This window comes from Crocodylus porosus, unplaced genomic scaffold, assembly GCF_001723895.1.
Source record: "Crocodylus porosus isolate Cpor-Errol unplaced genomic scaffold, CroPor_comp1, whole genome shotgun sequence".
In the NCBI taxonomy this organism is placed as follows: Eukaryota; Metazoa; Chordata; order Crocodylia; family Crocodylidae; genus Crocodylus; species Crocodylus porosus.
In genome coordinates this window covers 130,779-142,156 of record NW_017728938.1, presented here as the reverse complement: position 1 = coordinate 142,156, position 11,378 = coordinate 130,779, and the positions used below count along the sequence as shown (strand labels likewise).

General features: G+C 43.8%; 2 protein-coding genes across 2 annotated transcripts in view; one reads left to right on the top strand and one right to left on the bottom strand.

Annotated features, from left to right (window-relative positions):
• The window catches only part of LOC109318265 (stabilin-1-like), a 449,042-nt gene that overhangs the window by 307,615 nt on the left and 130,049 nt on the right, over window positions 1-11,378 (bottom strand). The window lies entirely within an intron of this gene.
• TNNC1 (troponin C1, slow skeletal and cardiac type) overlaps window positions 7,010-11,378 on the top strand; it is a 17,510-nt gene continuing 13,141 nt past the window's right edge. Inside the window, exon 1 of the mRNA XM_019547396.1 lies at window positions 7,010-7,119. Within this exon, the coding sequence (XP_019402941.1) occupies window positions 7,096-7,119 (24 nt within the window). The 5' untranslated portion in view covers window positions 7,010-7,095. The remainder of the gene's footprint in view (window positions 7,120-11,378) is intronic.

Sequence of the window (11,378 nt, the reverse complement as noted above, 5' to 3'; positions counted from 1 at the left end):
GGGGCCTGGCAGGGGTCCCCCCCATGGTCTGCTTCCCCCACTCCAGCCTCCCTCCCCAGCCCCCTACTTACCAGCTTGAAGCCTGGGTCCAGCTTACTGCTGCAGCGGGTGGGGACTGCCCAAATAGCCAAAGCTGTCTGAATCTTTTCTGAAGATTCAGAGAGCTTTGAATTGATTTGGACCTTTTAACTGGTCCCCTGTTTCGATTCAGAGATTTGGCCACGAATCAGGCCGAATCTCCTCCAAATCGAATCAGCCCCCGAAGCTTCAGCCCTAATTCCTATCCCTGTGGGTTTTTAAAATGTAATAGTCATATGCATTTGCCTCCCAATGGTTTAAAAATGCAAGAAGGAACAGCTTCTGTTCTCAGGGCACCGTTTGCATTTCAAAGAGGGCAGTTGTCACAAAGGGTGCCCGGAGAATGTTGATTATCCTGTGTGTTTACTGCCAAAACATGTGGGAAGACAGTAGTAGTGGACAAGCTCATTTCTGGCTCTGTGCAAAACAGGTCCTTTGAGAGATCCCAGCTGAGGTCATTCATCCGTGACTGTGACTGAGGCTGATTGCATGCAGTTTTTGAAGTGGCTGCAATGCAGCCCTCGGTGTTCCCAGGATAGCTGGCAAAAATCAGCGTTTTGCTAGCTTAGCCGCATGTGAAAATACACATTGACCTCTTTTTTCTTGTGGTATATTTTGTTTTATCGTGGTAAATTTAAACCACCTCCAATTCCTTTTGGCCTTCAAATTCAGGGCTCCACTGGAAACCCCAAGAGTCCCCCCAGTGATGGGAGAGGGGGAAAAAGTGGGTACGCCGGGGGGGGGAGGTGTGTGAGGTATGGGTAGGCTGGCGATCAATGCCCACTAAAAAAGAGAGAAGCTGTGTTTTTTGCGTGGTTTCCAATTGTGTTCCCTGAGGCAGAATTGCAAGCATGCTTGAAGTTGGTTTTGTTTTTTTAAAATGATGAAAGATGCTGCATGGAAAACCAGGTTTAGAAAAAGGAAAAGCCCCTTACTAGTGTTCCCCAAAATTAACCACAAATACATTTTTTGGGGAGAGCATCTGACAATGCAGAAAAGTCCTTATGTGGGGTTCTGATTTGTGGTCTGTGCAGAGAGACTGTTTATGGAACTCCAAACCAAAAAAACCCCATGTCCCCCCCCACACACACATGCGCGCGCACACACACACACACACACACACTACTGCTTATGCTGCCCACCTGAGCTCCACTCAAGGCTGGAGGTGAGGGCTGGCCAAGGCAGCCTTTCATGTTTCCCAAAAACAGCACCTCACATCTGTGCCCCTGGTCACCGAGGCTGCCCTAACATGGAGCCCAGCTGCCAGGGTGATGACTGCAAGCATCCAAAGACAGTCCACCAAGCAAGCAACAATTCCTTTTGATCTTTGAATTAGGGGCTCCAGTGCAACAACAATTCTGATTAGTGACCAGTGCTGAGAGAGTGTTTCCCAAAAACAGCACCCCACCTTTGTGCCTCAAGGTCCCCCTAGCATTCACCCAGGCTTTCTCTGGCCAGGCGGCATGATGGCTGCAAGCAGCAAAAGATGCTTCACCCATCAGGCAACAATTCCAGTCTTTGAATTTGGGGCCCCACTGGAAACCCCAACAGTCCTCAAAGTGATGGGAGGGGAAAACGTAGATTTGTTGGGGAGAGCACCAAGAGAAAGTACCCAACAATGAATTAGCTGAGTGAATACAAAATATTTTGGGGGGGGTGGGGAGAAATGTAACCAAAAGCCACCCCAAAAAATAAACCAATCACTAATACATTTCTAAACTGCCCCCTGCTATAACTTAGTGCTAGGACAGGGGTTTCCAAACTTTTTGAATGTGGGGCCGGATCATGAACTTCTTATCGCCCAGTGGGCCGGCAAGCCATATTCAAAGACCTCACAGGACGTGGTACAACATCACCCCCCCCCCCGAAACGAAAGTACGGTGTTTACTTTTGTTTCTTGTCACGGCACCTTGGGCCTCAGAAAACAGCTTGGAGGGCCGCATGGCGGCCTGTAGGCTGTAGAGCCACAAAGACCTCACAGGACGTGGTACAACATCACCCACCCCCCTGAAACGAAAGTACGGTGTTTACTTTTGTTTCTTGTCACGGCACCTTGGGCCTCAGAAAACAGCTTGGAGGGCCGCATGGCGGCCTGTAGGCTGTATGTTGGACAAGCCTGTACCTAGGAGGTAAAGAGGGTAAAATTGTTATGGGGTGCCCTCTAGCACCTTTACTGGTAATAGCATATTAACCAATTATGAGTCTTAAACACGTTACATAACGTGAATGTAACGTCATTTGTTGTGGTACATTGCACGAGTGAAATAAACTGAGGGAATATCTTTAGCTAGAGAAACCCAGTAACGTGTACAAATGCCCTCTGTGGCTAGCTAGTTTTAAGCCTTCATTCATTCTTTGGCTTGCCTGACAACACTGCATACAAGATTACTAATTATGCTAGTTATGGTATGGGTTGGACATGTTAAAACTTTCTTTAGTTTAATTGAAAAAAATTATTTGAATTATTTTCAATTCTGGAGGAGTGATATTTTTACCAAAATCATTATTAAAAAGTCTTTTTAACTAAAAAGCATGTTTTCTTACACAAACCAGAAAAATTGAAAGCTTAGAAGCAATCTTAACAATAATTTTGTAAAAAAAAAAAAAAGGAAAAATACAGGAAGTTAGAGGGGAAAATGTCCTTTTTAATACCTGAGAAACAGAACCCATTTAAAAAATGATACACAAAGTCATTTTCCTACTTTCGGCCCCTTCTAGTGTAGACACCTACTCAGAGAGAGCAGAGAGAAGCCACCTATAGTCTACACTTAAGCCAACTGTGGATGTTCAATACTTTTATTGAATAGTGTAGTGAAAGCTATTGTTTTTAGTGCTGATTTTGTAAAATAAAGCACTTTAGGCCACATCCAGATGATGTACCGCATACAGCACATTCAGCTGTTCTTCACGCTGCAAGGGGGTGGTTTTGACCCCTGGATACCCTGGACCCCTGGACATCTGCCAGCCTGCAAGGGAAAAGCCACAGCTTCTCACATTTTTCTCCTTTAAAGGAGAACCTATTTTTAAAATTTGTTGATCCTTTTTCAAAGTTTGTTCACGACCCTTTCATATATTCTTGCAACCCACTTTTGGGTCGTGACCCACGGGTGGAGCACACTGCTTTAAGAGTTCTGTTTTGGACGGAAAAAAGTTATACATTTGAACATATGGTAGTTCAGCAATAGCTGATTTAGACACAAGGGGGAGCTCTTAGCCATTAGAAAAAAAATATCTTGTTACGTATTCCAGACTTGCGGTTTTCAACAATATATCAAACAATTTCTGTGCATTTATTTATGCATATGATACAATTCAAGATAATTAACTTATTCCTTGATTTCAGTTTTACTAGTGAAAATCCAGAGTAAATCCATTAACTTCAATCAATGATTCTGAATTTATCCCAGTGTAATAGAGGACAGGATTTGGCCCAGCCTGTATATGCTAACAGGGAGTGATAAAATCTTGGACCCTCAAAAGGATTTAAGCACCTTAAGTGGGAACTGGTAGGAGTTAGACACTTTAATCTAAAATCTAAACCCAAACCCCCATTCAGGCATTCTCTAAACTAGGAGGTACCTAAACCCCATAGCCACTTACATTTCCTTATGTTAAAGTTTTTCTGATGCCTTCTGGACATGGTTAGAAGCACTTCAGTCTTGACGGTATTTAGGTAGCCATGGCAGAGCTCCAGGTGCTCTACAAGCTAGGCATTCTCCCTTTGTCCTGCTTGGTAGAGATAATCAGCCAGTGTTCACTGAGACTACTGGATTGGACTTTAAACCAGTGGTTCTCAATTTTTGGTACCTTACGAACCCCCTGCCGACTGACACGGCAAAAGTGAATCCGGAAGTCCCACCGTGGCACTTCCAATTTCACCACCATGAGCCGAGTCCCACTTTTTCCTCATGGCCCATGGCCCAGGGCAAGGCAGCCTGAACAGGGACTCTGTTCCTATCCCCTGGCACATTAATGCTCGGGAGTGAAAGTCCCGGCGCACTGGACACGGTGGGAGGTGCGGCGGCCAGAACTTCTGGCCGGAGCAGGCAAAGATGCCTCCAACCCGGTGGGTGGGGAGGCAGGCCAAGCTTAAAATGCAGCACCCACATACCCCCTACCCGTGTCTCGCGTACCTCCAGGAGCACGCATACCATGGGTTGAGAAACACTGCCTTAAACAAAATCCAGAAGCAATTTTCAGTTTCCTTCAAAACTGAGGCATGGAGGTAGGGAAATACTGGTCCTCTCCAATCATAAACAGTCTAGTGGTTAGAGCATTCATCTCATGGTATGGACTAGGGTTGAAAAGCCAGTCAATTGACTGGTCAAATAGTGTCAATTGACAGGTCAATTGACTACATATTTTTGACTGGTCAAAGATTATAGCAATTTAAAAAAAACACCCTACTTTTTTATAGTTTTCTTGACAGAAATATGATTTTTTAAATTGTTTTTTGACACACTTCTTAATGGAAAAAATTGTACTTTTTCTGTGTATTATTTGAACCTATTGGCGAGTTTTGGTAATTTTTGACCAATATTTGACCAGTCAGTTAACCAAACTTTATTTGACCAGTCAAATACAACCCTAGCGTGGGCACAGGTAACACTTAGCCCGGTTTAAATTTCATTTAAACCTGAAATGGAGAGACATTTAAGCCCAGAAAGCTGGTTTAAGTCTCCTGGAATGGTTCAAAAGTGTACTTGGAAAATCAGGCACTCTTTTGAACCAGTGCACTCTGAACTGGGTACATGTCTTGTATGGGCACCATGACACAGATCTGTTTGGTCCTTCAGGTACTCCACACCACATTTTTTCCCCGCCTCCACAGCTCTGCAACTGGCCACTCGAGTACATGACTAGAACTCTACTGCCCCTTCCCCACCCATTTTGTTGGCCGTTTTTATCAATGAGTTCCCTTGCACTACTTGTTCAGTAAAAACTATCTTCTAACAAACAGCTGTGTCCTCACTCTGTATTTGACTGTAACTCCTCATCGTGGCCCTTCAGAGCATGGGAACTCAAAAGGGTGGATCCAGGCACTCTCTTCCCACTTGTGGCCACCCCTTGTCAGGCAAGTATGCTGCAGATATCAGTCAATTGCAAACTGTTGATGTTTATTAAGCTCAGAAAGAAGGAAAGTAGAAAACTGAAAATATGCTCAGTCACAGGTCACTCATGCCCTGGGACCTCCAAAGCATGGATGCAAGCACTTCCCTCCCAGACACCCACTATGAGGCATTCTGGGCTGGGTGCTCACTCCCACCTCCACAGCACTTGAGCACCTAAAAGAAGACCACTACATGGAATGACAGGATGTTGAGCATGGGGATACCTCTGACTTGCAACAATTGTGAACTAGTTCCCAATCAGTGAAATTTAGGAACAGTTGCATTGTTATGCGTGTCCACACCCTCAGACAAGGAAACATGGTTTCAATTCCCTCTCAAGAGGATTCAAACTTTTTCAGGAGTGAGACCAAACCACTGAACTAGTGGTATTCTGGGAAGGAGAAGAAGAAAGCTCTCAAAGGGTGCCTCTCCACACATGCACATATGCAGTTTGCAGTGCCACAAATCTATCTGTGGTGCCTTAAACTGCACGCACTGCACATGCACGCATTTGCTGCACTGCTAATTTGCAGCACGGGTTTTTTGACATGGGGATCTCCTGGTGGCAGCTGCATGCACCACTTGAAACCAGAGCCTGGCTGGCCAGAGCCACACTCTAGCTGTGGGTCAGGCTCTGTGTACACAGATTGCTACCGCTGCAGCCCCAGGAGGCCCCCAGGACCCCAAGTAAAGCTGCTTGGACCATCTCAAGTGCTGGCCCTATCCCTCCTTACCCCACTTGGGGCAACTTGCTGTGTACCAGAGCATTCATGCAGGTGTGTTCCCTGGGGACAAGTAGCAGTGGCACAAATTGTGCTGCTGCTATCTGTCCCTCCGGAAACACACATTTCCACTCATGGGGACATGCCCAAAATGTTTTACAAAGGTTTACAGACAAGGAAACTGATCTACTGAGAGGTTAAGTGATATGCTTAATGACACTCAGTGGATCAGAAAAATAAACACCCATGGTCCATTGCATCATGTTTTTCATAGCTGTACAATTTGATATAAACTCACAGGACAGGCTTTTCTGGTGTTTTGCTTTTCGATGATAAGGGTGCACATATTGCTCATTGAAAGTTCTTCTGATTGGGGGTTGGGTTTTTTTTTTTGCTCCTATAGACAAATACAGAAGAAATGGATGTACCCTACAATATTTGAGTTTTGATTTAAATTTTTCCAGAGATTAGGAGTTATGGATTCAGGGCTTGGTCTCTGCTGTCACAAAAAAAGGGGCCAGCTGCCCAAACATTTCCAGCTGTCCCAGCATTTTCAGACTTGCTCCCATTCTCACTGACTTGTAGAGATATTTTGCTACTGAGTTCAAGAGAAACTGGATCAGATTCTTAACTTGACCTGAATATTTGCTGGTACCCATGTAATGAACAACCTAATTGTTATTCAGATATTTTCAGTAGTAATAAGGCTGAGCAATAAAAGGATCAATAAGCACAGGTAAAGCTTGCATTTTTGGCCTGATTTTTTATAGGAGTAGTATAGGTTTCCCCTTATAGGCACCCTTGACACAGTGACATATGTTTAACCAATCTGGCTGAGGATCTAAGGATAGCAATGAGTTTAAAGAGGCCCAATTCTGATCCTACTGAAGCTAAAAGTAAAACTATTGATTTCAGTAAAAGCTGGATTGGGGCCTTGGAATGCAGAGCTACTGGCTTTGTATAACTTCACTTCCCACAGGGGTGGCAAATTCCCACTTGGAGTGGGTATCACTGAGATACATAGATATATATAGTGGTTTGGTGATGCAGTGAGCTGCAGCCCATTTAGGGCTGTCAGCCTGCTATATTAGCAGTGACAAAAGGAAGTGAGATCTGACAGAGACTTAACGTTTGTTTGTGTACCACTTGTCCTCTGTCCAGCTTGTGACCGCCAATAATTAACCATGGATGATATCTATAAGGCAGCAGTAAGTATGTTTTTAAACATAAATTTTGTCTAGGATTGATTTTGAGATATTATAAAGATTTTTTTGTGTGATTTTGCTAATCTCCCAAAGGTGTAAGAAGACACAGTACTCATTCATGTTTAGTTTTATTCTACAAATAATTAACAGGAAAATACTTAAGAACAAATGTTCCTGTAAGTATCCCACTAAAATGGGATACTTATAACAAGTCCTCCCCTGGTTCTGTGTTGTGAAAAAAAGAGATGAAACTTAAATGTAATCTTAAGTTCCTGGCTTTACACAGGACTAGGTGGATTCATTCTTGTGCACCAGAATTACTCAGAAAAAGTTTGTCTCCTTGTTATTGATATCCACTCTGAGAAAACATAGTGCCAATTATGCTCACTGTACTTGATAAAAACAGCGGCAGAAACTTAATGAGATGCAATTTTGCCTTACTTAGCTGGCCATGTAATTTATTCTATAAGTCCAAAATCTTTTTTCTCCCTTTTAATAAATAGAAAAACTACATTATATTGTGCCTGAAACAACTGATTATATGTAAATTAAATGGTATCTTTGCATTCTGCAATGTATGAATCTTTGCTACCACATTCTGTGCATGACTTTCATGACTATCTGGTTACATATGGGGTTGTAGTTTTTTGACAACTGATTATGACTTTATATTTTTATCACCACCACAATGATAAATGAGTTATGGGTAGATTCTAAAGAAACAGAGATCCTGACTGACATATGACAAAAAAACGGCTGTTTATCATATTTGCCTAATCTATGACTTTTTGTCAATATTTAAAATCTTCACAAGCCTGGAACTCTATTCTACAAACTGTGCTTTTAGTGGTTTCAGTGAGCCTGATCAGGTCAGGGTTGCAGAATAAGACAACAGATCTTTAAAGAAAGGAATAAAAAGGGTAACCTAAACACTAAAAAAAAATGCATGCCTCTTTATGGCTTTTTAACTCAAGTTCCATAATATTTAGGGACATTAGACATACACTCCAAAATAAAAAGGTGAAATATTTCTTAAGTCAGCAATGCTAAAAATTAGCCAAATGGATCTGTCACTCAGACTGATGGAATGCATTCTGTAGCACAAAGAGTTAGTGTAGGAAAAAAATCCCATGCACAAATTTTAGCCTCCTTTCATATTGCTTAATGTTGAACACCATATACGGCATAAAATATGAATCCCCGATCTAATTCTATTGACATCAGTGACTCTCATCTCTCTGCTTTGCCTGTGGCAAGTTAAAGGGCGTTTTTGATATTTTAGGTGTTCCGCCTAGTAGTTGTGTGTGAGGGTTGTTCCTGACTGCTTTTAAAAACAGGTTAAAAATGAGATTCTAGTTAAATATTTGTTTTTTATTGTATTGTTGTAAGATGATGGCACATTTTAATGAATTGGAGTGATTTGCATCAAATACTTTAAAAACACCAAGAAATACACTCTACAGCTGGATCCAGATGTGCAGGCACATGAGGTTGTAGCACTGCAAACCTCTTTATGGTGCCAGAAAACGCACATATTTCATGTTAAATCATTTGCCCCACTGCTAATTTGCAGCACTGAGACAAAATTTGTTACTGGGATTTCCTGGTAGCAAGCCTCCCACCACCCCTCCCAAAAAACCAAAATGGTTCAAAGCACTGTGTGCCGGGACAAACACAGAGACAGGGGAGCAGGCAGCTCCCCTGTCTCCAAGTGCCTCAGCGTGGGGGCTCCGCTGCAGGGCCCGTATGCTGAGGCACATGGAGCCCCCATCTAGAGGCACACTGCGCCCCAGCCAGCTGCAGAACAGCTATGTGCAGTATGCTTCAATACGGGGAACAGCCAGCCCAGGGAGCTGCCTGCTCCCCCATCTTAAGGCACACTATGTGTCTGCACATGTAGATGCATGCCCAGAGAGCTTACTGTGTAGATTACTATACTAAACTGCTCCCACATTATTTGCATGTGTAGATGTGCTCAAGGAGACTTTAAATACTTTTTTTTGTTGTATTGTTGTGAGATGATGGCATATTTTAACAAACAAATATTGAATTGATTTTTATAAAATACAATGCACCAAGAAAACCCAGAGGGTCACTTGTGCCTACATAAGGTTATACAAATGCAGAGCTATTCTGGTAAAGTTTTCAGACTCAGCTGAACAGTACTAAGATCAATGCCAGGGACAAATGTCCAAATAAGAAACACAAGGATAAATACCACTGTCATTCAGCTTCTGGGAACAATCACAAGTTTTATCTTTATCTCTAGTACCTCAGTCAGTGGGGATTATAAATAACTCGCATACCAAAAGTGTTATGTTACATGGGAGGCAACAGACATTTGTTTACTGGATATAGCTCATGCCTTCCGAGCCTCCAACTATTGCCAAAACAATGAAGAAGCAGTCTGCAGCTGCTTGCCTTTCATCATGGATGGCAGGGCACAAAGAGTTCAGATTTCATGATGAAATGTTAAAGAAAAGTTGTGTTGCTATTGTTATCAGTGTGTGCATCTACATATGTAATTAATTTGAAGCAATAAAGTCTGGAGCAGTTTGAGCCAGAATAAACCACTCCCAGGTACAGCATCTACATGTGCACCCAAGACAGCTGCAATATGAGCTGGGACAGAACAGTTTACATCAGGGCCAGCAATGCTGTAGCAAGGAGGGGGTGAACAGGGAAGCATGGTGGGGAGGGGGGTGCCCCCCAAATCTGTGCACAGAGCAAGGGTGGGCTGCCACTATGGGTTTGCCCCAGGTGCCAAACTTAGTTGGATTCAGGTAAATATGTCTTCTAAGTAAAAGCATTTTCTCTACCCCTGTTATGGGGTTGGCAGTTTTCAATGAGAAATTCAAAAACTCTTGACACGTGCTAGTACGAACCTCAATATGTTCTCAAGAGAGGATACAATAGCAGGCAATTCTGGATTAAAGGGGTTTGAAAAACTTACTGCCTGTCAGGACCCAGGACTGAAATATAGAGGGTGTTGAATGTATGGACGATGTCCTCAGAAGGACACAGGACATACTAATAAAGGAAGCAGCAGGTAATAACTATGATTTACCATGATATGAAGTGGAGAAATCATTCTAGATTGGTTATAATCTACCCAAAAGTGGTAGGTAAAGATTTAAAAAAAGGAATTAGAAATGAATCTGTGTAAACAGTGTAGTGATAGATGAGAGCTATGGATAGCTACATAGATGCAATATTTGGTGAAGTAATGGAGGAAAGGAGTCAGGAAGGCACCCAATGCTTCATTAAATTCTGTGGAGAAGTTTAATAGGATCAGTGCAACAGTAAAGTCAAAAAGGCACATGCCCAGAGAAGGAAGTAGGCTCAAATAAGAGAAAGTGTGTTACGATAGTTCAGGGGACTACTATATGAATTGGAGCATGGGCGACTGGTACCACCTTAGTCGGGGAGGGCAATCTTACTGACTGTGTGTGGGGGGGAGTCCCCCCATGGCCGATTGCACCAACCAGGAAGCGGATGCAGCACTCCTGGAAGTAGCCACAGCACTTCATCCAGCGGTCCCACTTCTCCACCAGCACTTACAGGGAGGCAGCGGAGCTCCTGCCTGCTCCCCCTGCCCATTGCCTAAGTAGGGAGTGCAGCCTGTCAGGGGGTGCACCAGCACACTCAGGGGGTGCATGTGCACCCCCTACATGTCGCTACTGAATAATAGAAATTTCAGGGCACTACTATATGAATTAAATAGAAAGTCTCTTGATCTATAAAAGATATTAGATCTACCTGAAGAACTTTGACTGCCAAGGCAGTTCAGGGTATGCCTATATGACCCCAGAATTACTCTGCTCAGCCTGCTGGTGTTCCTTATTTATTAAAATTTACTAGCCAATTGCCCATCAAGAAGGGTGGCCGGGTGCAGGAAGGCCAGGGGGCTGAGACAGAGTGCCACCATCTAACAGCCCATGCTGCCGCTGTTCTGCTTCTTGCAGGGAGTGGGGTGGGAGAGCCAAGGTCAGCGCTGCTGTACTCAGCTCCCCCACCCTCTGTGAACCTCCGCAGCTTTGGAATCATGGCAGCGCTCCCCAACGCTTGGAGCACTCTGATTGGCCAATTGCCCATCAAGAATGATGTGGGGGAGCGGGCAGGGACAGACTCCCGCCCCTGTCCAGATCTTCTCCCAGCCCCACCGTAAACTCCAACGCCATGGCATGCCTGCTTTTCCCCACACCCCCTGCATCAGGCCTGCTCAGGCATGGGAGGAGTGGGCTCGGGGCCGAAATGGGGGA